The sequence below is a fragment of the Petaurus breviceps genome, unplaced genomic scaffold (genome assembly GCF_028583685.1).
Source record: "Petaurus breviceps papuanus isolate PSGF00001 unplaced genomic scaffold, PetGlider_PUasm1.0 185, whole genome shotgun sequence".
In the NCBI taxonomy this organism is placed as follows: domain Eukaryota; kingdom Metazoa; phylum Chordata; class Mammalia; order Diprotodontia; family Petauridae; genus Petaurus; species Petaurus breviceps.
In genome coordinates, this window is record NW_027185797.1 from 40,171,374 (window position 1) to 40,197,790 (window position 26,417).

Sequence of the window (26,417 nt, forward strand, 5' to 3'; positions counted from 1 at the left end):
TCAAAATCATTGTTTCCCGTGTGACCTTGGGCAAGTCACTTAACCCCAACTGCCCAAACTTCCCTCCTCCAAAAAAAATCGTTTCCTTTATAACAGAATGGGAAATAGCTATTTACAAAGCACCTACTACGTGCCAGGCGCCGTCCTAAAGAAACGTTGTAATCATTATCTTATTTAATCCCCACAATCCTTCGAGGTAGGTGCTGTCACTACCCTCATTTTACAGTTGGGGAAACTGAGGCAGAGTGAAGTGACTTGCCAGGGACTCACAGGTACCGGTAGTGAGTGTGCCCATTTTATGGTGGGGGAAAGCTGAGGTTAAGTAACTTGTCAGAGCTACCGTCAGCAGCTGCGGTCACATTTGGAGTCAGATCTATCCTGACTGCAGGCCCCGCTTTTCCGCCACCGCCCCGCCTGCAGCCTCACGCAGGCGGACAAGCACGTGGCCGCCAGGTCCCTCCCCTGACCGCCCCTCCTCCCTCCCTCCTCCCCCCACTTCCGCTCCTCGGGCCTCAGCTCTCTCAGCCGCAGGAGCCGCAGGAGAGGGAGGGCGGGGGCGTTAGTCACGTGGCGAGCCCCAGTGTCTGCGCATTCCTCGCCTTTGCGTCCGGCCCCCCCCCCCCCCGCTCCCGGGAACGCTCCCTGGTAGTGCGCCTGCGCGCTCCCCGAGCCTCGGGCGCGATCTGGCCGGAGGCCCAGCCCGGGCGGCATCGCGGTTCGGGGCCCCGCCAGCGGCCTCGGACCCTCCCCTTCCGGCGCGGCGCGCAGGCGTACACTTCGCTTCCGGTTCCGGCACCGGCGGCTGCAGCGGAGAAGCGGTGAGTGAAGGAGAGAGGGCAGCCGGGCCAGGGTAGTGGTGTCCCCGCCCCCGAGCGTCCATGGGCCCGAGACCCCGCCCGAGTGGGACGCGGGGCGGCCGGGGAGGAGGAAGCATGGTCGCCGCGCCCCCGCGGGCTCCTCCTCCACCCGCCCCAGCGAGGATGGGGCAGCACCCCTCCCCCACCAGACCCCAGACCCTGGGGCTTGGTCCCACCCCTGGTCAGCCCCCCTCCCCCACCGGGGCCCCGGCCTAGTCCCCCAGCTGCCTCCATCTCCGTCGAGATCCGCCGTGTCCTGCACCCTCCTCCATCCCCCCGCCCTGTGTCCGTGCTCCCCCATCCTTCCCTCCCCCGCTCTCCCTTTGTTCTCCCTCCGACCTCCACCGACCCTCCTGGACCTAGACCTTCTCGATGGCTCCTTGGGACCCCTACCTGGTTTCCTTCTCTTCCCCTTCCCCATCCCCAATTTCTGGAGACCCGCCCACCCTTCTGCATTCCTCGACCTATAATCGCTTTCTAACCAAAATTGCTCCCCCTTAGACTCTGCAGGAAGCTAAAATCCCTTCTTAGAGCCCCTCCCCACTTTTCCAGAAAAGCCTAGGTCTTCATCTCCCTTTTTCTCCCCAGCCCTGTCCCTTCTCCTGAATTCCTAAATCCTGCTCTGAGCCCCTCCCCAGGAATCCTGACCCCTACACAGCTTTCCTTGGTCACATTAAGGCTTCCTAGACACAGAAACTCCCTTCTCCTGCCAGGTATTCCTTAGGTCGTCATCTTGGCCCTCTTGGTCCTCAAGTATGCTTTTCCCCACTTGATACGTTTTTAAAGACCTTTCTTCATTAAATTGCCCCTCCCTCCTTCTCTGTCTCATAATTTGTCCAGTATGACCCATCTCTTACACCTCCTCCCATTCCAGACTTTACCCCATAAGGCCTAGGCTCTGCTTTGCCTCTTTGTCATTGCTTTTGGTGGGGGTGGGCTCCAGACCATTGGTGTCAGACTCCAATAGAAAAGGGGCCACTAATCCAGATGTAAGTACCGCTTTGGCAGCATATTGACTGAGTTTTAAAATGTAATTTTCTCTATGTGTTGTTATATTTATATTGATTTTGTTAAATATTTCCCAGTTACATTTTAATCTCTGTCAAGGGCCATGTTTGACAGCTGTTGACCATTCTCCCCAAAGATTAAGCTGGATCCTCTTTTCCAAAATCGATATCCTCCTCTGGGGCCTTGTGTGTAGGTACCTCTTCTTGTTATTCCCTCTGTTGAGTTAACTCATTTTCATCAGTTCCCTTGTCCTGGATCCCTCAACTTCCCTTTCATTTAGCTAGATCCTTCCTCCTAAGCCAACAGCTTCTCAGTGAGCCCCCTCTCTCCTGGTGCCTTAAACATTCTCTTATCCCTTCTTTTCCAGCATCCTTCCCTTCCCCAATATCTTCATCGGTTCCTGAGCCATCAAATGTCCTCTTCCCAAAACATCTGGAAGTACTGTTCATCCCTTGGGGCTCCACATACTCCATTCCTTGTTTTAAAAACCAGATGTGTCCTTCTCTACTTGTTCCCACCCAAACCCCTATTTGACCTTCGTGACTGTATCCCTGATTTGGACCTCAAACACCCTGCCTTGGCCCATTCAGCTCCCTCTTAACCCTCAACAGTTCATTTTCAATTGACAGATACTTATTAAGTACTTACTTTATGCTGGGAATACCAGGATAAATAAAATAATCCCTGCGTTGAAGAGGTTCATTCAGGCTAACAGTAGGAAGATGAAGAAACATACTTAAACATGTTACTGATTGGAGTGTGATTAGATAATTAGTGTATATGTGGAGACAGAGAAGGACCTGAAAAATTAGAGTGAGAGGGATGGCCAGGGAAGGCTTCATGGAGGAGGTGGTCCCAGATTTGGATCTTGGAGGAATTTAGCAGATGGAAATGGGTGAGGGGTGTCAGCAGGTCTTTGGGAATACAGAGGCACAGAGACAAGAAACGGGAGAAAGTTTAGTTTGGGGTGTCCTGGGTTTATGCAGTTGGGTCCTAGAGAGGGACAGTTCTAGCTGGATGTTGGTCCTCAGGGCTGCATCTTTAGGTTTCTGAGGCATTGGCATAGAGGTGATAATTGAAGTCATGGGAAGAGATGAGATCACAAAGGAGAGAGATTAGAGAAAAGCTGAATGAGGACACCCTCGGGAGATATCCATACCTGGGAGGCCGGAGAGAACAGAAACTGGCCTGGGAGCCCGAGACAATATCCAGAAATGGAAGAAGGACTTGCAGGGGAGCCCAGGAGCCGGCTCTTTCTTGATCACATGGCCGACAAGAGGCCATCTCTGGGGCTGGTTTGTTCTTGAGGAACCCCCAAGGTAGCCCTTTCACTTTTGACTTACTGCCTGATACCAAGCCTTAACCGAGGCTTTCATCCTTTGTTCTGTTTCTGTCCTCCGAGGTGAAGCACAGCCCATCCAGGCCTCTTCTAAATGCCATTCCTTCACATCCTTGAAGAGTTAGCACATTCTCCTGAGCCTACTCTTCTTCAGGGCATACATCTCCAGTTCCCATTCAGCCTGCTCTTGGGCTGTTCTCAGTGCCCATGACTGTGGGTCTCTAAGGCCCCAGAACTGACTGCTCCATGGCAGGTGACTGTCAGCTGACTGAGAGGGTCACTGAGGGAGCTGCTTTTCTTTTAACTTACAGGCCCTCCACTGCCCAGATCTTCAATTGAACTCTGGCCACGCCTCCCCCATATTTTGTTTGTGAGATTGGTTGCTAGGATATAGGTCATGTTTGCTTCTTAAAATTCAGTCTTCAGGCAGCTCTGGAAGCTGCTGAGCAGACCCCCTTTGGTGGGAAGCACTTTCCTCAAAGGAAGCTTCCTGTATTGATGGCACCTGAGGCCTCAGCAAAGAAAAAAAACATCCCTGTCAATTTCGACCATGGTTAGTTTCAGTCTGTCAAGCCCCTTTTGACTCCTGGCTGTCATGAACGTGTCCCCTCAGATGGGATCAGTGCACTGCCTCAAGCCTCAACCTTGCCCTGGTCTCTGGGGCACTCCCATGGAGTCAACTGGCTTGGGGGTATGGCCTTTCATCAGTACCAGAAACTTGTATTTCTTCATATTTTTTTCAAGAGGAGCATGAGATGTCAAATACTTTGACAAAACTTAAATAAACTTACATCTGATTGTAGTAATGATGATAATAATGCCTACTAACCTTTATGTAGTGCTTACTGCATGCCAGGCACTGTGCTAAGCACTTATTATCTCACTGGGTCCTTACAAGGACTCCAGGCCTCTGTTCCATTCTCAGCAATCTTCCAATTGACCCCCTTTAGTAACGCTGCCCAAAAAAGAAATCATGTTCACCTGGCATGGCCTGTCCTTAAAAGCACAATATTTTATCATCATCTTCTGTTTCTGCAGCCCCTTTGTTTCCCAGCCTCTTCTGCCCCCCACCCCATCCCCATCTTAGCCTTTGACAGCCTGTTGTGGAGGAAACTGTTAAGTAGGCCCTGCAACTTTCCTGGCACTGGCCCACAGTTGACAGTGTCTGTTGCCCTGTTCAGGAGATGGTTGACATTTGCCCTTCAGGAATCCCCAGTGGGACTCTCAGTTACATCTGCCAGTCCTTTCAGAGGTTTGGGTTGAGATCCATGGAGGACAGAGAGCCATGCTCCCACTCCCGGTTAGTGTCTCTATTCTGTTCTGGTCCAAGATGGCCCTTTGGACAGAGAACAGAAGAGGCAGAAGTGTTTACCTTGGATGTCATCTGATGGGGGCCCCTCACTTTATTTATTTTTTTTCTTTTTGGAGGGCAATTGGGGTTAAGAGACTTGCCCAAAGTCACACGATTAGTAAGTGTGCCAAGTGTCTGAGGCTGGATTTGAACTCAGGTCCTCCTGACTCCAGGGCTGGTGCTCTATTCACTGTACCACCTAGCCACCCTTGGACCCCTCACTTTACAGATGCACAAGCCAGGGGACTTGCTTTTCAAAGGGTTCAGTTAAGACTGACTGGCCTGCTGTCCCAGCATCACTGTTCCATCTCTCCTGAGCCTCCCTTTTTCCCCAGTCTAGCTAAGGATAGCCTTTCTGGTTATTGTGAGCTTTCCTCCAGAATGCCATGCTTTGAGGCCTTTTCTGTTTCCTGCCCTGACTTTGTTCTAAGTGCATGCTTTTTAAAAATGAAGCGAGTTGAGGAGTTCCATGTGCAAACACATTGGTTTCTTTAGGTCCCTCCCTATATCTTTTTTCCCTCCTCATTGGAACAGCTGTTTATTATGTCTTCGGAATTTCATTCTTCGGCTTCTCCTTTCTCTTGAACTGACTTCCTATGTAGAACTTCATCTCTTGGAGGCCTTTGAAATCGGTTCTTGTGCAGTTTATGGAGCCTGTCAGACCAGGCCCTGGTTTTCTTTCCATTGTAACATACTTCTTGTTGATAATTAGGTACTAACAGAAAGTTCCTTTCATGGTTTCCTCTGTCTTTTGGGGAACAGAATTATTCTTTGGACAGGGCCAGATAGCTGATTGAAGCTCTTCTTGTCTTATGCCTCCATGCCCAGCCCCCATCCTTGGCCCTTTCTTCCTTCTATGTAGGTGGTCTCTAGTGTGTTCAGATGAGAATGGCAGTTCTGCTTTTGTCTTTTGATCTTCATGGAGTGTGTCTGGTGTGTGGATCTGGAAGTTTCCATGAGCTCTGGGGAAACCTTACAGGCTGGGGAGCAGCCTTTTTATTTGGGAAGCTTTAGGGAAGTGGGTGGAACTGGAAATAGTAGCATTTATAGAGGGCTTTAAGATATGTGAAGTGCTTTACAAATAATATCTCATTTGATCTTTACAGCAACCCTGGGAGGTAGGTGCTATTATTATCCCCATCTTACAGACTGAGAGTGGTTAGGTGATTTGCCCAGGTCACATAGCTAGGAAGTATCTAAGGTAGAATTTGAACTCAGGCCTTTTTGACTCCAGGCCCAGTGCCAGTTGATTGGTGTCTGGAAAGCAGAAGGACAGATGCTAAGAGGGCTACTGCTTGGGTAATAGAGCCAATGAGGTGCCAGGGTTCAGGGGTGATCCAGGAGTTTGCTGACTACTTTGCTGGCCCTGTGAGAGGCCAGGGAGCTGGGAGCTGCTGAAGGAAACCGACACACTGCCCTGAGGGCAAAGTCGAGTTTCATTCTGTGACAGGCTAGACTGTACTAGGACAAAGGGCTTTATTTCCAGTAGAGCAGGGACTTCTTATGCACCTTGGAAGAAGCTTATTCTCTTATTTTTTTTTAATTTAGTTTTGTTTTCAGTTTCAGAATTCTCTCTCTCCCCCTCCTCCTCCCTGACTCATTGAGAAGGTGAGAAAAACAAAACCCTAATAAATCCGTGTGGTCTGGCACAACAGATTCTTCATGCATTAGCCATGTCCAAAAGATCCAAAAGATCTCAGCTTCAGTCTGCACCCTGAGTGTGGGAGGGGGGTGGGGTTCCCCTAGGAGTCCTGGGGACTGTGGTGGGTCATTGTGTTGAGCGGAGTCCCCAGATCTTTCAAAGTTGTCTGTCTTTTCAATATCGATGTTACTGTGTAACACAATCACAATCTCCCTTAACTCTGCATCAGTTTGTCCAGTTCTTCCCAGGTTTTCTGGAACCACCCCCATTAATATTTCTTACAGCTCAGTATTATTCTATCATAGCCGAATACCATCACTTGTTCGGCCATTTCCCAGTTGATGGGCATCCCCTCAGTTTCCAGTTCTTTGCCTCCATGAAAAGAGCTGATATATATATATATATGAATAAATATGGATCCTTTTGCTCTTTCTCTGACCTCTTTGGGGCATGGACCCAGTAGTGGTATTGCTGGGTCAGAATTTAATTGGCTGGGGCGGCCAGGTAGCACAGCAAGTAAGAGCACTGGCTCCAGTGTTGAGAAGACATGGAGATCGAATCCCGGGCTCAGACACTTAGCACCCACCCAGAAACACCTGGCCGTGTAACCTTGAGCAAGTTACTTAACCCCAATTGCTTAGGGGCGGCCAGGTGGCTCAGCGAGTAAGAGCACCGGCTCCAGTGTTGGGATGACCTGGATCAAATCCAGGCTCAGATACTCAGCACCACACCCAGAAATAACTGGCCATGTAACCTCAAGCAAGTTACTTAACCCCAATTGCTTTTAAAATACATATATATATATAATTGGCTTTTTAGAACTGCTTCCAGCATGAATAGACCACTTCTTTCTCTGCTTCACTCCCATAAGCAGTCTTTCCACGACCCTTTGCACTGGAGGTCTCCCATATCTGCTGTGCACACCTCTCTCATCTGTACCTTTTCATGGTGCATCAGATAGAGCCCCAGCTCTCTCTGGAATTGGAAAACCTGAGTTCAAATCCAGCATCAGACACTTATTGGCTGTGTGACCCTGGACCAGTCAGTTACCTATAAAATGGGGATAACAGTAGTATTATTATTACCCTCCCTGGGTGAGGGTAAAACACTTAGCCCCGTGCATGGCACATAGTAGGCATTTAGTACACGCTCATTTTCTGAGCATACTGCTCACATACTGACCCTCTCCTCCACAAGGGCTTTCCTGGCCCTCTCCCCCCCATGCTGGGAAGGAATTCTTCCTTTGGTCACTTCTGCAGAGCCTCAGAGGAGCCTGACATTTGGAGCTAGGAGGGACCTTCATGACCATCAGATCCAGTCAGGGTCCCTTGGGGAATGAATAGCAAATGTGGTTTGAATCTGGGTCCTCTGGTTCCAAAGCCAGTAGTTTTCCCAGTGTATTCTATTTCTGGTCCTGCTTAAGCTTTGTATCCTCTCACATGGAGTCTCCTTAAGTATAGGGAATTATGCTTTCTTTGCTGTCTTTGGCTTTTGAGCCCATGGAACAATGCTTGTACACAGTAGGCACTTAATAAATATTTATTGCGTTGAAGCAGCCTCTCCCCTGTATCATTCCAACCCAGAAGTACCCCTCCTTCATCCTCCCAAACCCCTTTCATTCTCTTCCGCCACTAGGAAATCATCCTTCCTCTTTATGGTCTGAATTGCAGGCCCCCCTGCTTCCAGGTCTCTAGGCCTGGACATCCCTCCTCTAGCCCCAGTCCCAAAACTGTCTCTGTCTTCTCAGACCTTCCCTCCTTTATCTCCTAAACGATGTTTCATCAGAACCTTCACTCCTCCTGCGGTGCTTTCTGGGAGATGCTGCTCCCTGGATGTGTGGGCTCTTGCCTTCTTGTCTGTAAATTAAAGGGAAAGATAAAATTATTGTGAATATGTTCTTGAGCTCTGAGGTCCACAGCTCGACTCCCTCAAGTCTCCTCTGCCGGCCTCCCTGGGAAGGGCTTTGGCTGGGTACACGGCCTTGACATGTTGGGGGTGTTGAGATGACCAAAGGGGAAGGCACTTGCTCAAGCTCTACTTGGTCAGCCGGCGGTAAAGGCTGCACTCAGGCTCTTGTTCTGCTGTTCTTTTCTGATTTCTTATCCCAGCACTTTCTGGCCTTGGGGAAATCCCTCTCTGGACCTCAGTCCCCTTGCCTGTAAAACTAGGGGGAAGAGTTTCAATGAGTTGGTCTTGAAGTTCCCCTTTGGGATCTGCAGTCCCAGCCCTGGCTCTTTGTGGGGGTCTGTGGGCCCAGCAGCCACTCTTTCTCTGCTGACATCTAGGTTCTTCCTTCCCTTCTTTGGGCCTCACATTCCCCAGCTGTAGAGTTGGAGGGGGTTGCACTCTGGAGATCCTCAGAGGCTACCCTGACTCTGAGAGGACATTGGTCCTTGGTGAGGGGGCAGCGCCATTCTCCCCAGACCCATCCCTCATGGTTGGTTCCTGTCTGCCACAGGCTTGGCCGCCACCATGTGGCATGAGGCCCGGAAACATGAGCGGAAGCTTCGTGGCATGATGGTGGACTACAAGAAGCGCGCTGAGCGCCGCCGGGAGTATTACGAGAAGATTGTGAGTAGTGGCCTGGGAGCCCTGGGGCGGGGCTGGGGGCTGGGCCCCAAGAACGGGCAGCAGATGGCAATTCTGGCTCGGCCTCTTCATAGCTGTGGGACCTGGTGCAAGTTCCTTTGGCCTGCTGGGCCTCAGTTTCCCCAGGTGTGAAATGAGGATTTGGTGTCCTCAGGTGAGCTCCTGGCTCATTTCCCTTTGGGCATTCCTTGAATATGGGGCAAGTGAGTTTATGAGTCATTGATGAGAGGGACAGAAGCTGGGCAGGGAGGAGGGAGCCCACTTGCTTTTGTTTAAGCAGGGAAGGTGCAGAGGTGGTCTCAAGCCATCTTTTGGTGTGGTCCAGACTGCCCTTGGAGTCATGCTGGTACTGGGGCAAGGCAGTTCCCCTGAGCTGCTTTCTCCATCTCTAGAAGAAGGCATTTGGGTTCAGTGATCCCCAAGGACTCATCTGGGACCAGAAGACAAGCACAGAACTAGGGGCTCAGAAGGAGGAGGGAATGAGGTTAAGTGTCAGAGCCTCTGGGAAGCAGAGCTTGGCCTTCAAAGGGGAGGAGGATTGGGACAGGGAGCTGGTGGGATGGGCAGAGGAGGGAGTATGCCAGGATTGGGATTTCTCTAGGGACTGTGGGGAGGAGGTGGTAGTGGCAGGTGGTCTGGCTTCAGACTGGGGAGGCTGGGAAGCCTGGCCTGGTCCTGCGGGCCATGAGGAAACCTCGAGGAGGGAGGAGGGCTGGGCCTGAGGGAGAACAGTCTGGCTGCTGGTAGATCCCTTTCTGACAGGTCCTAGAGTGAGGGGCAGGGAGCAGCTGGGGGCACAGTGACAGGCCTGGAGTTAGCAAGACCTGCGTTCTGCTCTGGCCTCAGACCCTCCCTAGCCGTGTGACCCTGAGCAAATCACTTCACCCTGTTTGCCTCAGTTTCCTCCTCTGCAAAATGAGCTGGAGAAGGACATGGCTGAAACAGCAGACTGAGAGGGGTTGGGAGTGGGTACACATGAAGAAGGGAGAAGGTTTTTTTGTCAAGTGGAGGATCATAGGATCCAGGGATGGCAGGAGCAGGGCCTGTAGTCGCCCTTGGCTGAGGTCCTCCTTGGTGAGGCCTGAGGTCTGACATGCAGGAGCACTAGCCAGGCAGTCAGTGAGCATCTATTAAGCACCTGCTGTGTGCCAGCGACTGTGTTGAGTCCTGGGGATAAAACAAAGCAGAGACAACAACCAAGGAGACAGTCCTAAGCCCTCCAGCAGATTGGCGCAGCCACCCTGTCTGCAGGCGACTCGCTACAGGAGAAACAGAGAGTGGCCTGTGCTTGGTGATGGGAAGTGGCTAACAGCTGGCCTGACGGGCCGGGCCTCTGTTAGGGAGGGTGGGGTAGGGCGCAGCCCCTGCCAAGGCATCCAGGGTGAGGAGCAGCAGAGTGCATTGTGGGGAGGGAGTTCCAAGGCCGAGCAGTGCAGCCCAGGCCTGAGGGAGGTGATCCCTGGGGAGGGGAGCCGGCTGGTCAGCCCCTTGTGCCCTTGTGGGGGAGGTCACCCTGTGCTGAGGCATGGCTGGGGCCGTCGGGAGCCCTACTCATCTGGACTCCTTCACTCTGCTCTCTGGCTGCTCGGGCTCCCACACCTAGGCTGCTTTTCATTTTTCTCACAGTAGAGTCAGGCCAACACATCCTAACCTGTCCAGAGCTCTCTGGCCACAGTCCTGTCCTCTGGCATATTCTAGGGATCCCCCTGGTGAGTGGAGAAGGACCTGGAGGAGTCTCTTTTCACCTCTTTGTGCCAGGATGCCGCCCTCCCTCCCCCTTCCTGCCAAGCAGCCCTCTGGAGGCAGGTCAGCTCTGGCTGGGGTTCTTCCCCTCAGCCCAAGTTGTACCTTTGCGGCCGGCTCTGAACTCTCATCTCCAGCGCCTTTCATATGAGCACCTGAAGCTGTCAGACCTGGCCCACCTCAGTTTTCCCTTCTGTCCCTTCACGTTTTATTGTTCAGGCATCTCTTCACTCATGTCTTTCTCTTCATGACCCCATTTGGGGTTCTTTTGGCAAAGATACTGCAGGGGTTTGCCACTTCCTCCTCCAGCTCATTTCACAGATAGGCAGTTTGAAGCAAACAGGGTTGTGACTTACCCAGGGTCACACAGCTAGTAGGTGATAAATCTTCCTGGCTTTTGCCCAGTGCTATGATGCCACCTAGGCACCCTTAAGTATAAATCAGCAAATCCAGGAAGCATTTGTAAAACATGTGCAAAGTGTAGGCTCTGTGGTAGGTGCTGGGGATCCAGACAGTAGGGAGAATAGAAGCAAGTAGTTTTAAACATTGCCAGTCTCCCCTTGAGCCATCCCCCCAGGAGTCACAGGGTCCTTCCTGGCTGGGGTCCCAGAGCCTGACACATGGGACGAGGCGAAGTGCGGCAGACCTGGTCCCTTCCCAGGCCTGGACTCAGGGCTCTGGATCTCTCTTGGGGCATCTTACGAAGGTGTTTGCTGCCTCTGCCACCACTAGGAGCCTCGAGCCCTTCTCAGCTCTGGGCCCTTCTTTAGACAGGCTCTTTTATTGAGCTGCTTTCTCCCATCTTGGCCTTGTGAATGTGGATTCTTTTGGACCCAAGTGTCAGGCTTGGCTTTTGTTAGTCCTCAGCTTCATTTGGCTAGGGTTGACCCAGCATTCTAGCCTGCCAAGAACTTTCTGGATCTTACCTCTGCCTTTGAGTGTGTTAGCCAGCCTCCTCAGCTCTGGGTCTGTATCAAAGTCATTGATGAGAATGTTTCTGTCTGAATTGACATAGGACCCCAGTGTGGCTTGACTGTCAGAGGAGTTGAAGTGATCTGAGGCTGCTTTCCCAGAAGCCCAAGGTTTAGACAGAGGCAGGAGTGGGCTGGGGCTGGGGTTGGGGTGTCTGTGTCTGTCTGTCTAGGCATTGTATTTCATGAAGAGATTTGACAAACTGGACCCTGCCCAGAGAAAGGCCAGCAAGATGGTCAGGGGCCAGCCCATATCTCTTATGTGAGGATTTCTTGTAAGAGCTGGGAGTTTGTCCTGAAGAAGAGATAACCGTACTTAGATATCTGAAGGGCTGTCCTCCGAGAGGCCTTGGCCCTGCCCTTCTCAGCCACAGGGGGCAGAGCCAGTGCAGTGAGTGGCAAACACGGGCAGGTTTTGGCTGGATAGAACAATTAGAGCTAACGGCTTCCTAAGCACCAATGGCATGGGAGACCTGGTGAGTGAGAGTTCCTCACCTCTGGAGGGCATGCATTGGGCCGGGTGCATAAGGTGATTTTGGAATTCCTTTCAGGTCTGAGAGGCTGGTGTCCCTGCCTGGGGGCACCATCCTTGGAGTGAGGAGACCTGACTTCCATCTCTGCCTCCACCTCTCATGGTGGACCATAGTTTCTTCAGTTCTTGAATGAGGGGCATGGACTATGCTATCTGGAGTTCCTCTCTAGCTCAGTGCTATCTCTGTCCCTGCAGAAAAAGGACCCCGCCCAGTTCCTGCAGGTGCATGGCCGGGCCTGCAAGGTGCATCTTGACTCAGCGGTGGCCCTGGCTGCTGAGAGCCCTGTCAACATGTGAGGCCCGGGTGGGACTGAGGTGGACAGCTCAGGGTTATGGTGGATGGGCTGGTACCCTGAGGCAAGAGTTGAGGTCAGAGTTGGTGGATTTAATTGTGAGGAGTTTGGGGCACCAGTAAGGAGTATTGAGAAAGTGGAGGAGGGACAGGATTGGGTTTGACCAGAGCTTTGAGGAGGGTGGGCTGGGGCCCTGGGGCAAGGAGAGAGAACATTGCTGGCAGGGTTTGAGGAAACAGATTTTGGAGCAGTGCTAAAGGCACTTGGAGATCAGGGGACTTGACTGGACTCTGGATTCTTGTCTAGAGCCCTTCAAGCTAGAGGGGAAGCTGGGCCTTGGGAGGGGTCACCTTCAGTTTGGCACTGACTAGCCAGGGGCCTTGGAGGTGTGTGTTCTTGGGGCTGGGAGGTGGGAGAGGGGCCCAGCCACAGCTCCATTCTCTGGGAGCCTGAGAGAGGGATTGGTGGACCTGGGCCCGGGAGGTATCTGTGGGACAGTGTTAAGCTCTTAGTGTCTTGCAGGATGCCTTGGCAGGGAGATACCAACACCATGATTGACCGGTTTGATGTCCGAGCCCACTTGGATTACATCCCTGAATACACCCCACCACTGCTGACAACTATGTAAGTCTGCCTGCCTGCCCCACCAGGGGGGTGGAGCCCCCTCTACCTCCAGCCTCAGGGCCCCAGGCTGGTCTTGGCCAGTGCACTTCAGTGACACTGGCTGTTCTCTGGGAGATCAGCAAGGGTTATCCCCACTGGACAGATCTGGGAAACAGAGGCCCAGAGAGGGCTTCCCTCTGGTCATGTCCAAGGCCTTGGGGTTTCTTCCCCAGCTCTCCAGAGCAGGAGTCTGACGAGCGCAAGTGCAACTATGAGCGGTACCGAGGCTTGGTGCAGAACGACTTTGCCGGCAGTGAGTGACTGAGAGGGGCTGGGGGAGGGGCTGGAGGCCCCCCTTTCCTGCTGGCCCTGCTCACACCCACTGTTTCCCCTTTGCCTTGGCCCGGTCTGCTTCTGCCCGCCTCGGCCTCAGTCTCGGAAGAGCAGTGTCTGTACCAGATCTACATCGATGAGCTCTATGGGGGCCTGCAGAAGCCAAATGAGGAGGAGAAGAAAAAGTAAGTGCACACAGGCAGGCAGGGGGCTGGGGGCGCTGGGGGATGGGGGCTGACAGGCCTTGCCTCTGCTTCACGTCCCAGGTTGGCAGAGAAGAAGGCATCCATTGGCTACACCTACGAGGACAGCACTGTGGCTGAGGTGGAGAAGGCGCTGGAGAAGCCTGAGGACGAGGAGTCGCCTGGGGAGGAGGAGAGTAACTCGGATGAGGACGAGGTCATCCCTGACATCGGTGCGTCTGCTCTGGCCCGCTCTTCCCCCCAGGGACTGTTCTCCCTGCTGTTGGCTCAGACTGACAGCGGGCGGCGAGGGGAATGCCTCCTCTGCACCAGGTTTCTGACTGAAGGCTGGTGGTACCACAGACAAGCACCGTGCCCCTCCTTCGGGGCTTTCATGTGCTCCCCCCCAAGAACACGCATGTGCTGTGCACATGATGCACTGCCTGTGCCTAGAGTGTGCATGCGCAGATAGACATGCATGCAGCACACACCTAGAATGTACATGCACACGTGCACACCCAGAGTGTGCATGCGCAGATAGACATACATGCAGCACACACCTAGAATGTACATGCGTGGGTCCACTCCCAGAGTGTGCATGTGCAGATAGACATGCATGCAGCACACACCTAGAATGTACATGCGCAGATAACACACCCAGAGTGTGCATGTGCAGACAGACATACATGCAGTACATGCGCGGGTGCACTCCCAGAGTGTGCATGCGCAGATAGACATACATGTAGCACACACCTAGAATGTACATGCACACGTGCACACCCAGAGTGTGCATGCGCAGATAGACATAGGTGTAGTGCTTACACATAGTGCATATGCACAAAGACATACGTGTAGTACCCACAAATAGAATATTCATGAGCAAACACATACCTAGAATGTACATGGATAGATATTTGTGCATTACCGGCACCTTGAATGTATGTGCACAGATATGTAGTAGAATGTGAACATGCACCTGCATACGTTGCACATGTAGAATTTGCATGTATAGACACACATGTCCATACTCATTGTATGTGTGTAGGCATTTGTTCACATAGCCCACACTCAGGATGCACACACGTGTACATGAATGTATCTGGGCCCAGGCAGGGTTTCCTGCAGAGGCTTGGTTTTGACCTGAGTCTTGCAGCCAGAACTGCTTGGAGCCCTAGGTGAGGACAGGTTGCTTGCTCTCCAGGCCCTGGGTCCCCTGGGTGCTTTCCAGCCCTCCCTCCCCTTCCTGGCTCTTGCCTCTCCCCCTTCCTGGGGCGGCCTCACCAGCCTTGCCCAGGCTTCCTGCCCTTTCCTGCTTCTCTTTCCCCATTCCCCCCTGATGGGCACTCTCTGGGCACAGATGTGGAAGTGGACGTGGACGAGCTGAACCAAGAGCAGGTAGCCGACCTGAATAAGCAGGCCACGACCTACGGCATGGCAGACGGGGACTTTGTGAGGTGAGGCCTGGGCTGGGAGGACAGGAAGGAGCCCCAAAGGCCTCCCCCTCCCTTCTCCCCTTCCCTCTCCCCTATGCTCTTTCCCCCTTTCCATAGGAACCTGGGATGACCTTTGTTAGGTAGCCAGCCCATTCTTCAGGCACACATCCCTGTAGTGATGACCTGGCAGCTCTTCATGGGGGCTAAGGAAAGGACCCTGGCTTTGGGTCCAGATGGCCACTTTTGTGGCCTTGGACAAGTTGCTGCCTTCTGGGTCTGAGCCTCCTTATGTATAAAATGAGGGTCAGGGTGAGGTGAATTTCTAGCCTTACTGCATCTGCTCAGCTGAACCACCTTGGCCCGTGGCCCTCCACGACCTTGTGCTTGGTAACCTCTGCCCGTGGCTGTCCAGCTGCCAAGGAAGACCTCAGGACTGGAGGACACTCCTCATCAGAGTGGGCCCATGCCCTACCTCTATCATCTAGAAATGAGAGTCCTGTGGTCCCTTCTGGCTCCACATCTGTGGCCTTCTGATAACTGTGTCCCCACACTGACCTCTTGCCTGGGACACTCTACTCCCTGTCTTGCCCCAAATCTCCCTCCAGGCTTGACTTGTCTGGGGTGCATCAGGTGATCTTGGGAAAGTCCCTTCCCTTCTTCGTGAGAACCCCTCCACGGTGGCCAGAGGCGAGGCACTGTGGTCCAGCTGGCCTGAGGCTCTTCAGGAGCAAGCCAGGCTCGTTTTGATGAGCTACAGCCAGGTCCTGCAGCTGTGAGGGTCACCTCCCATCTTGCCTTCTGTGGAGCTGGGCTGGGAGGCTGGCTTATGGCTTCCATCAGGCCCCCTGGGGTGCTGAGCGCAAGGGGCACCTTGGAGGAGGCTCGAGGACAGGGCAGGCGTGTGTCAGCTGGGAGGGCGTGTGGCTACTGCTGCCAGCTTGCATGACCTTGGGCCAGTCGCTTGCCTCCCTCTCTGGACCTCCCTCAGCTCCCATCTGAAGAATGAATATCGCTGGACCTGTACAGTCTCTCCTGGCTGTGGCCAGACCTCTGCATTGGTGAGTGGGTGCCCATGCCCATAACCCCTATGCCCTCCTCCTCCCCTAGGATGCTGCGGAAGGACAAAGAGGAGGCTGAGGCCATCAAACATGCCAAGGCCCTGGAAGAGGAGAAGGCCATGTATTCGGTGAGGGAGGATTTCTGGGTGCAGTGGGAGCAGGGCTAATGGGGAGGGTCCTAGGTCCATCCTCCCCTCAAACCTGCCTTCCTCCCAGGGTCGCCGATCCCGGCGACAAAGGAGGGAATTCCGGGAGAAGAGGCTGAAGGGCCGTAAGATCAGCCCCCCAAGGTAGACCCCTGCCCTCTGTCCTTGTAGTTAGGGGTCAGAATTCCCCCTCCCCCCTCCATGCCCTCATAGGCCAGGTATGTGTAGGACTTGATGAGGGATAGGATCTCTGATGGGACTGGGGCCGGACCCTGGAGAAGGACAAGGCGGTGGCCAGAGAGCACTTGTCTGAGGACTCTGGTTTGAAGGACAGTGTCTGCTCTTTCAGGGCCTTGTGTCCTGTGAGCAGGGCAAGGGTTCCAGGAGAGGGGCCCTGTGATTTTGAAGACCCTGAGGTCTAGGGGTGGTGGGAGGAGGGAGACAATGCTGAGGACCTTAAAATGGGTGATGTGGGGCTGACCAGAGGACTTCCCATGGGCTCCAGCTCACAGGTCCCTCCCTGTTTTATCTCTGCAGCTACGCACGTAGAGACAGCCCCACCTACGACCCTTATAAGCGGTGAGTCCCAGGAGGCTGCGGGCCCTCCGTGCATGGGAGGTTTCCCCCACATTTATTAGCCTGCACCTAGGTCTGGAGGAGACACAGTTACAGTCAGCCTTGTTCTTGGAAGGCCCCTGAGAGCTCTTCTCATCCAGCTTCCCTGCCCCATTCCCCAGGTCACCCTCCGAATCCAGCTCCGAGTCTCGCTCCCGCTCCCGGTCGCCCACGCCGGGCCGAGAGGAGAAGATCACCTTCATCACCAGCTTTGGGGGCAGTGATGAGGAGGCGGCAGCGGCGGCGGCAGCCGCGGCTGGTGCAGGGGCTGCACCGGGGAAGCCTCGGGCCGGCCAGCCCCCAGTGGCCCCACAGCCAGGCAGTGGCCCCACGCCAGGTCGTAACGCCAGCTCCCGGTCGGTAACGTTCAGTCTCGCCCGACCTTTGCCGTGCCCCACTGTCTGTGCCTGTGCCCCTGCCCCTGCCATGGCCACGGTGGGTGGGGACAGGGTTGCTCTTCCCCAGCTCCCCTCGCCTCCCTGGCCGCTGCTCTGTCGCTGACCTCGCCTGTGCCTCCCCTCTGCTCCGTCCCCCACAGCCGTCGCTCCAGTTCCTCTTCCTGCAGCACGTCCAGCACCTCCACCTCCAGCTCACGGTCGAGCTCCCGCTCTCGCCGGGGGGGCCACTACCGGCCAGGCCGACACGCACGTTCACGGTCCCGTTCACGCTCCCGCCGCTACTCCCGCTCTCGGAGTCGTGGCCGGCGGCACTCTGGAGGCGGTTCGAGAGATGGACGCCGCTACTCCCGTTCCCCTGCCCGCCGTGGCTATGGGGTGCGGCGGCGATCCAGGTATGGGATTCGCTGGATGGGGGGGCGGTTAAAGGGCTGGCTTATTTTCAGGCAGCCAGCTCTAAGTTTGGAACAAGGACCATGGTATTGATCACTCATTTGGGTTGTGCTGTGGCCAGATTCCTTTGCCAGGCCCTGTTAACAGAGACCCAAAGAGGCCCCGGGTGCAGATCCAGTCTCTTGCACTGGTGAGAGAGGAGACTGAATCCCTAACAGTGTAGTCTTATGTGACATTATGGCTAGGGGAGCTCCGTGCTCTGACCATGCCTCCAGTGGGAGCCAGAGAACATGGAGGGGGCTGAGGCCATTGGAAAAGGTGGGGCTGGAGCTTTGCTCTGGGGACATTAGCCTGAGCCAAAAGGGTCTGTAGATAGGTCTCTGGGATTGGTGAAAACCTTGGCCCACGGCAAGCATGACAGCTTGGAGGAGGGGGGGTGGCTGCTTGCCTGCCTTGGACTCCAGGGAAGACAGTAGTGGGGGCTGCACAGACCAGACAAGACCACTGGCCAGGGCTCTTAGGAGCCCTGAGAGAGCTAACTTCTGGGAGACTCGGAGAACAGAGACCAGCCTTTGGGAAAGAGTGACCCAGGACAGTTGGGAGGAGACCTGGGAGCCTTAGGAGTAAGGAGGAGAGAAACCACTGGTTTCTGTAGGGTTTGGAGCCTCTGGAACTGGAGCAGGGACATGACTGGGATGTGGATCCCATAGAAACTGTTGCGGGGAGGGGGAATAGAGCAGGGCCCGAGAAGGAAAAGAGGTAGAGCCTTGTGAGGCCTGAGGGGGGAAGCAGGACTGCTCCTGGTGAGTGGGTGGGGGGGCACTCAAGACAGGGAGCAGTGTGAGGCAGGCTCTGGCACCAAGGAGGTGACTGTCTAGAACGTCAGGTGGGTAGGGTGACACCCTGTGTTCAGATCTGGGCTTTGACACCTGGAAAGTCTCTTCATCCCTCTGGGCCCATTTTCTCATCTGCAAAATGGGACCATGCACTAATGGATCCCTGAAGGCCCCCTCCAGCTCTGAATGATGTCATAGTTGCCTTTGAGGGACCAGCTGAGTAAGGGATGGATGACCAGGGTCCGAGTTAAGATGGAATAAGGCAGGGTTTGGACTGTAGTATAGAGGATGAACCTTAGTCACTGCCCTGGGCTTGCTCCTGGGTGACCAGGGCGAGTTCCTTCCCTTTTTAGCCCTTTGTGAGATAAAATGGAATGAAGCAGAGACTTGCACTGCATCATTCTGATGCACAGTGGGATTTCCAGGGGGTCAATGTTGGGGGAGAACACAGGGGAGCCACCCCAAGGGCTTGGCCAAAAGTAATAGATGACAGGGTGAGAGCAGCTGGCTGCCAGGAATTCCTGAATGGCTCCGTTTCCAGAGAACGTAGGGGAGTCTTCCGGCTCTGGGCTAAAGAATTTTCCGTGGGTTCCTGGCAGCGTTCTAGAATGTATTATTAAAGGGTTGGTCAATGAACCCACAGACACATTAGAGAAGCTCCTGCCACACTAGCCTGGTTTTCTTTTTGACCTAATCACTAGACTGGTCTCTAGCATAGCACAGTAGATGGTGGACTAGGTGTGGAGTTGGGGGACCTGTATTCAAATCCTGCTGGTGACATTTAGTAACTCTGTGACCCTACACGAGCCCCTCCAACTCTGGGTGCCTTCAAGCAACTAGCTCCTTTGGGAAGGGCTGTGCCGTACAGGGATGACTCCCCCAACATCTCACAATGGCTTCACCAAGGAGGCCACCGTCGCGGCAGGGGATCCCGGGCGGATCCTGGCAGAAAAAGTCGCATTAGGTGTTCAGTCTGGGCAGCTGTCCTGGGCCTTTGCTGGAGGGCATTTGGATCACTGACCTTGATTGACAGTGTAGCCTGGCTGGTGTGTGCATGTACACATGTGGATATGCAGTATGGTGTATGTATGTGTGAGAACACATGTGCTCTTTGGCTGTGTGCATGGCCACTTGTGTGTGAGTTGTCTGTTTGTGTGTATGTGTGTATATGTGATGTGTGTGTGTGATTGCCTGCATGTACATGTGCCTTTAGTCTGTGTCCCCCCAGGAGCTCTGGGCAGGCAGGGTCTCTGGCTGGCTGGACAGTTCTGAACAGCTTGGAGTTGTGTGCCTCTGTTGCTGCCCCCCGCTGTCCTCCACTCAGGTCAGACCTTCAGAAGGATGGAGGTGAAGCAGAGGAGCCTCCTGAGAGGATCCTGGCTCTTATCTAAATAGCTGGTGCCTCAAGGTCTGCAGAGGGCCTGATTTCTTGTAGGAAGGAGGGGCTCTCAGGGTCTCTGGCTTACAAATGAGGAAGCTGAGGCAGCCAGCCGGTCCCACACATAGCTAGGCAGTGTCTGAGGCAAGATTCCTAAGGATGAGAGTTGTCCCAAGTGGGGAGGTCTGAGAAGGAGCAGACTCATGCTCTCCAGAGGCCTTCTGGCCAGGGCAGGCATTCATGGGTCAGACATGTGATACAGGCTTTGTGTTCCTCTCTGGGCTGGACAGGCCAGCCATGGAGGCTTGTGTGTTGGGAGCTGGGCGACAGGGCGTCAGGGAATGGGAGGGGGCCTTTGTGGCCTAGGGCAGACAGGCAGGGTTTGGCATCTGTGTGCCTGTTCCCTGTGCGGCTCATTTGTATGCCCTTGAGTGACACTTTCTCTGAGCTTTGGCAGGGCTGGACCAGGCTCTTTTTCTCAGATCTCTTCCAGCTCTCAAGCCTGTGATTTGATGAGTTCTCAAGTCACAGGACAAGGAATAATGTCCATGTTCTCCGCTGTGCAATGAGAGCGTTGTCCTCGTTGGGGGGGCTCTTCACGTTGTGTGTGGTGGGCCCCTTGGCCAGTGAGTCTGGAAAAGCCCTTGACCCTTCTCACAGTCGTGGTGAGATGTGTAGGATTGCAAGGGCAATCGATTATATTGAGATAGTTATCAAGAACAAAGTCACAGAGACTTCTTCTGACCCCAATGAGACAGACCCCAAGAGAGCAGGTCCATCACCTGGAGGCGAGAATGGGACTGGGCCTTAGGGCAAGGACTTTGGCTGGACAGACTTTGTGGTCTGAAACAATTCCTTCTGGATACCTTTGAGTGGTGGGCAGGTGGGCCTGGGGTGCCTGTCTCCCCACAGAGCAGGTCCCCACGGCATCCTGGGCATTTGTCTCCCCCAGGAGTCGTTCCCGGTCAGGGGAGCGCTACCGCCGAGGGGGCCGGGCCCCGCGGCCTCGGAGCAGCAGCCGCAGTAGCTGGTCACCCAGCTTGTCCCGCAGCCGCAGCCACAGCCACAGCCGCAGCCGAAGCCGTACTCACTCCCCATCACCCCTGAGGGAGAAGCTGACCAGGCCGGCGGCGTCCCCGGCCGTGGGGGAGAAGTTGAAAAAGTGAGCCAGGGGCAGGTGGGGGTGGGTGCAGGAGTTCCTGCAGCCGTGGCCCAGAAGGGCACACGGCCTGTGGGGGGGGAGAGGCATGGAGCCACAAGTACATATAGGGGGCCCACCTAGAGGGGCCTCCTGGACCAGACCAACCCCCCCTTTTCCTTGCCCTCCCATCCAGGGCCGACACAGCTTCGGGTAAAGAGACAGGAGCTGCCAAAGTCAGTAAGAATTTGGAACTCGCCCGTCTTACTCCCAGCGGCGGCACCACCCAGAGCCAAGCGCCTACAGTGGGGATGGGGGTGGGGTATTTGGGGGGTGGGGCTAAGAGGGGACCCCCCCCCCCCCGGGCAGGAATCCAGGGGTTGTTGTGGGTAATCCCAGGAAGTGTGGAGCCCCTGGCTTAGGTATCTCTAGGACACAGGGTGGTACAGATACTTGGGCCCTGGCCCCACTTGGGGTGGTCACCTCTCCTGAGGGCCTCCCCATCCCATTGTCTTCCTACCTCCTTCAAAAGCCAGGAGCTCTGTGATGAGGTTGGAGGAGGGGGGCTGAGCACCCACCACCCCTCTGCTCTCTCGTTTCCCCACAGCCCAAGCTGACCCCCCAAGAGAAGCTGAAGCTGAGGATGCAGAAGGCACTCAACAGACAGTGTGAGTGAGGGTTCTGGTGGGGAGGAGGGGAGGCCGGCCGCTAATGGCCATTAGCGGCCAGCCGCTGACCCCAGCCCTCCCCATGTCCCTTCGTTCCTCTAGTCAAGGCGGATAAGAAGGCAGCACAGGAGAAGATGATCCAGCAGGAGCACGAGCGGCAGGTGAGGACCCCAGGGTGTGAGACCCTCTGTGGTGGGAGAAGGCAGGCGCACTTTTAAACTGTTTGCCAATCATTGGGAGTGCCCAGACAGTAATGGAACAGGGAGGGTTGGGACAGTGTGTGTGCACGTCCAAGGCTGTGCTAAAGACATCCCGTTGGGAGGCACAGACAGCAGAGGCAATTGGCAAGGGCCTCCCCTGGGAGGGGGCCTTTGGATGGCACTTGGAAGGGAGCCAGCAGTAATGGGGCAGTGCCTGCTAAGGGTAGGCTGGGGCTGGGGAGAGATGAGGGGAGGCCATGTAGACATAGCAGGCAGCGTGGAGAGAAGGGGAACTGGCCAGGAGCAAGGAATGATTTGATGAGTTCTCAAGTCACAGGACGAGGAATAATGTCCATGTTCCCCCCTGTACAATGAGAGAGAGCATCGTCCTCTATCAGGGGGCTTCACGTTGTGTGTTTTGACCAAGTCATGGAAGCTGAGAGACAGGGAGAGGTTACCTCCAAAGCAGCAAGCTGGGATACTGGGGAGGGGGCTGTCCTGAATGTGGCAGGAGTCTTGGAGGCTTGTGATGGGCAGGTGCCACCCTCTGAGATGGATCTGTGTTTCAGGAGCGAGAGGATGAACTCCGTGCCATGGCCCGCAAGATTCGCATGAAGTAAGACCTCCCCTTCTTAGAAGCCCCTCTCTCTTCTGCCTTGCTTCTCTTACTGGCCAGCCTGCCCCTTTTGTCCACTCCCTGTGCCTCACCCCCCAGCCTCATGCTGTTCCTGTACCCTCACCTTTGTTTCCTCCTTTCTTCTTAGGGAACGGGAACGGAGAGAAAAGGAGAGGGAGGAGTGGGAGCGTCAGTACAGCCGCCAGAGCCGGTCCCCATCCCCCCGATACAGTGAGTCTCTTGACTGGTCCTTGGTGGGTGAGGGGAGCAGCTTCTCAGTGGGCCCCCACCAAACCTATTCTGTCTACCTTCCCTTCTAGGTCGTGAATACAGCTCGTCGCGAAGGTAAGGTGCTGGGCCACCATCCAGCCCGGGGCTGTTATCTGCCCCGAGTGTAGCCCCCTCCCTGTCCCTGGTGGGTCCCTTGGGTCCTCGGCCTCCCCCCCCCCCATGGTCCTCAAGTGCTGTTTCTTTTCCTGTCCTAGGCGCTCACGGTCCCGTTCTCGAAGCCCTCATTACCGCCACTAGTGGGATTGGGGGGTGGGGATCGGGGAGGGGCTGGAGCCCCTGTCCAGGGTCAGTGCTGCTGGGTTACCACTTGTTTGTGGAATAAATTAGAACAGTATTTAATATTCCTCCCGTGGCCTGTTGTGTGTGTTGGAAGGCGGGGGAGCAAGGCTGGGGCCACCAGGGAGACATGAGGATGAGGCCAGGCGCAGCTGCAGGGCCTGAATGGGACAGGAAGATGCTGGCATCCCGTGGAAGCTGAGGCAGAGAGGGGAGTAACAAAGCCGGAATTAGAGCCCATGTCCTCACACTTCTCAGAGAGTGGCCTTTCTGTGCTGGGGCTGGTCAGCACCTGCCTGTTGGGGAGCCGTGGCCCAGCATATTTGGCAGGGCTTAGGCCCCAAAGGGGTGCCATGTAGAGTCTGAGCCTGTGCCAGGGAGAGCCTGCCTGTTTACCCTTTACTGGGCTTGGGTAGGTGCTGCTCCAGGGCTGGGCAGAGGCCTTTCAGTTATTGGTATCCTCCCAAAACAGGGACAGTTGTGCACGCCCAGGAGTCTGGGCCATATTCCCATGGAGGCGCCCATCCCAGAAGGGCCTGAGGTGGGAATGAGGGGACCACCACATTGTCTCCATTTCTGCCAGTGAAGCATTGGGATGACAGGCTGGGGCTAGCCTGGCCCTAGGGAGGAGACATCTCCCCAAGTCAGCCATGCCACTACTGAATTAGGCTTGGACAAGCCTGGTCACCTGGGCCCCCCCAGTCTTTGTCTGGAGGAGAGGCAAAGACCAGGCCTCCTTAACTGTGGCCCCATAACATTTAGTGGGGTGTGAGGGGGACCTCTGCCCTGGGGGCACTTGCAGGCCCAGGCCCCTTCCCTCTTCTCTTGCCCAAGCCTCGCCCACGCTGGAACCGGGCCCACCGCTTTCTGTGCCAGCCTGGCCCTGCCCCGGGCAGCAGTGGTGGTGGTGGTGTTGGTGGGAGCTCTTTTCGGCCCGCCCCCCCCCCCCCCCCCTGGCCCCCCCCCCTTTTTTTTTGGGGGGGGGTGGAGTGGAAATTGTCCCTACACCACCTTTCTTCATTAAGTCACTGTAAGAAAGCAAAGAGCCTGGCTATTTCAAAAAGTATAAATGTTTATTACCAAAAATAAAAATAAGTGGAGTCATGGATGCGGTGGGGGCTGGTGGTCAGCCTCAGGCCCAGAGCTGTTCCCCAGCTCCCCGTGTTGTCGCTTGAGGTGTTTGTCCAGGGTTGCTCGGAGGCCAAAAGGCACAAAACAGTGGGGGCACTGGAAGGGGGGTGGACCAGGCGCTGGGCCGTGGGTACGCAGGTGGCGGGTCAGCTTGCTGCTCTGGGCACAGGCATAGGGGCAGAGGGGACAGGCATAGGGCCTCTCCCCTGTGTGGGAGCGCCGATGGACTGTTAGGTTGCTGCTGTTTCTAAAGACTTTGCCACAGAACTCACACGTGTCTCCCCTCCGCCTGCCCACACCCCCTCGGCCCCCCCCACCAGCATCCTCCCCGGGGCCAGCTGGCGGAGCCCCAGGAGAGCCAGGTTCCCGACCGCCCCCTTCCTCACTGCTGCCGTTGCTGGGCCCTGGGGGTGGGAGCAGGTCTGAGGGGGCAGCAGCATAGTCGGCTGGCTCTGGAGGGGCTGGAGCAGAGGCAGACCCCGCCCGCTGGTGAGTGCGCAGGTGACGGGTCAGCTTGCTGCTCTGGGCACAGGCATAGGGACAGCGGGGGCAGTGGTAGGGCCGCTCTCCAGTGTGGGTGCGCCGATGCACTGTGAGGTTGCTGTGGGAGCGAAAGCCTTTGCCACAGAAGTCACAGGCGTGACTCCGGGTCCGAACGGGGACTGCTGCTGCTGGTGGTGTGTCTCCCTCTTTGGCAGGCCTTGGCCGACTCTGGTAGATGGCCAGGCCGTGGCTCTCCTGGGCATGGCGGAGCAGGGCCCAGGCTCCCATGAACCAGTTACCACAGCTGCTGCAGGAGAAGGCCGCTGGCTCCGGGGACCCTGGATGGGGAGGCAGGAGCAGACTTAATGCACTGTTATCGGTGGCAGACCCTCTAAGCACTGGGTGCCACCAAGGTCTTGGGTCAGCTTTTGGGAGGGCCTGTGCCAGAGGACAGGGTGGGCCTTGACTCACTGACATCCCTGCTGGGGTAGGGGTGGGGGACGGTGCCAAGCCCTGGCCCAGCCTGGGGCTTCCCAAGCTGCAGAGAAGGGAGTTTCCAAGAGGGGCTCCCCTTCCCCTTCGTGCATCCCTCCCTCCCTCTCCCTGTGGCCTCAGGCGGCCCTCAGTCACCTCTTCCAGCTCACCAGGTTGGATGAGAGGGCAGGGTGGGGTGGGCCGGGGTCGTCCAGGAAGCCGGCCCGGCCCCTCCCCCCTCCCGGGCAGGCCAGCACCTGGCGGACGCTGGGGCCCACGGAGAAGTGAAACCCAGGCAGCCGGGGCGGGACTCGCCGCCGCCCGCCCGCCCGCCCTCTTCCCCACAAGTCCGGGCCACCCCGACACCTCCCCCCGCCTTGCGGCCAAGTGTGGGCCGAGGCCGAAAGGGGAAGTCCGGGGCGCGCCCAGCCCCCAACTCACCCGCGTCCCCGTCGGGCTCGGGGCGCCGGCCCCAGAAGGGTCTCTGGCAACGGCCCCGCTTGTGTTCGATGAAGGCCACGATCTGGTTCAGCGGGAAGGTGAGCAGGCAGCGGCCGCACGTCAGCAGGTCGGGGCAGCTCCGGAGGACTGCGGGGAGGAGGCGACTGGGGCCGCCGGCCGGGGGGCGCGTAGGAGCCCGCGCGCACCCGGGGTCTGGCCCGCCGGGGGGCCACTCGCCAGTGCTACCCGCCTCGGGGGAATCCGGGACGGGCAGGGGCGGCCCGGAGGACGGCGACGACGTCAAGGACGAGGAGGAAGCCGGCGAGGCAGCGGGGCCGCCCCGAACATCGGGCGCCTTGGGCCGGACGTCGTCCTCCGCTTGATCCCCGGGGCCCCGGCGGGGCGCACTGCCCAGCTTCCTCCGGGACGTGGCGCCCGCCAGCGCCGGGCCGCCGTCGGGGCCGTCCGGCCGGGACTGGGGCAGGCGCGGCGCGGACGCGGAGGACGAGGAGGAAGCCGGCGAGGCCGCGGGGCCATCTGGCTCGTCGAGGGCCCGCGGTTCGGCCTCGTCGGCTCGGGGCCCCCGGCGGGGCACGCTGCCCAGCTTCCTCCGGGACATAGCGCACTCCGGAGCCGGACGCAGAGCCCGAGCCGCCACCGCCACCGCCGCGAGGCCGAGAGAGACGCTGCAGGTGAAGTGACCCGGCCTGGCCACCTGGCGGGGCGGGACGGCCGCACGTGGGGGCCGGCGGCGGGCGCGGGCCCCGCCCCCCCCCGGAGGCGTGGTCAGGGCGGGGCCGAGCCGGCGCCCCCGCCCCCGCAGGACTAGGCAGAGGCTGCGGAGAGGCCGGAGCCATGGGGGAGGGGCCTGCCGTCGGGGGGGGTGGGCGCTCAGGCCCCGCCCCCGGCATCGGGTCTGAGACTGCTAGTGGGACCCTAGGCCGGCCCCGCGTCCCCTCTGCGCCTTAGTTTCCCTTTCTGTAACATGGGGCTCCCAGAGAC

The 26,417-nt window shown here is 56.5% G+C and overlaps 2 protein-coding genes across 3 annotated transcripts; one reads left to right on the plus strand and one right to left on the minus strand.

The window, feature by feature from the left end:
* The first annotated feature begins 666 nt into the window (after nucleotides 1-666).
* On the plus strand, nucleotides 667-22,954 carry CLASRP (CLK4 associating serine/arginine rich protein). 2 transcript variants are annotated; one of them, XM_069088988.1, is made up of 21 exons: nucleotides 667-818; nucleotides 8,656-8,768; nucleotides 12,228-12,325; nucleotides 12,848-12,949; nucleotides 13,162-13,241; nucleotides 13,362-13,446; nucleotides 13,528-13,676; nucleotides 14,801-14,897; nucleotides 15,984-16,062; nucleotides 16,151-16,224; nucleotides 16,618-16,659; nucleotides 16,818-17,051; nucleotides 17,234-17,485; nucleotides 20,650-20,859; nucleotides 21,032-21,071; nucleotides 21,443-21,503; nucleotides 21,606-21,664; nucleotides 22,273-22,319; nucleotides 22,468-22,550; nucleotides 22,640-22,664; nucleotides 22,805-22,954. In XM_069088988.1, the coding sequence occupies exons 2-21, from the start codon at nucleotides 8,670-8,672 to the stop codon at nucleotides 22,845-22,847; spliced, it is 1,959 nt and encodes a 652-aa protein (XP_068945089.1). In that variant the 5' UTR covers nucleotides 667-818; nucleotides 8,656-8,669; the 3' UTR covers nucleotides 22,848-22,954. The 2 variants fall into 2 exon arrangements, 1 of the variants encoding a protein (XP_068945089.1); XR_011168492.1 differs by lacking the exons at nucleotides 22,640-22,664; nucleotides 22,805-22,954 and having other exon boundaries at nucleotides 21,032-21,075.
* Nucleotides 22,955-23,940: 986 nt separating this feature from the next.
* ZNF296 (zinc finger protein 296) lies at nucleotides 23,941-26,034 on the minus strand. The gene is made up of 2 exons (XM_069088989.1): nucleotides 25,416-26,034; nucleotides 23,941-24,838 (listed from the first exon to the last, which is right to left on the minus strand). The coding sequence occupies exons 1-2, from the start codon at nucleotides 26,032-26,034 to the stop codon at nucleotides 23,988-23,990; spliced, it is 1,470 nt and encodes a 489-aa protein (XP_068945090.1). The 3' UTR covers nucleotides 23,941-23,987.
* Nucleotides 26,035-26,417: the final 383 nt, after the last annotated feature.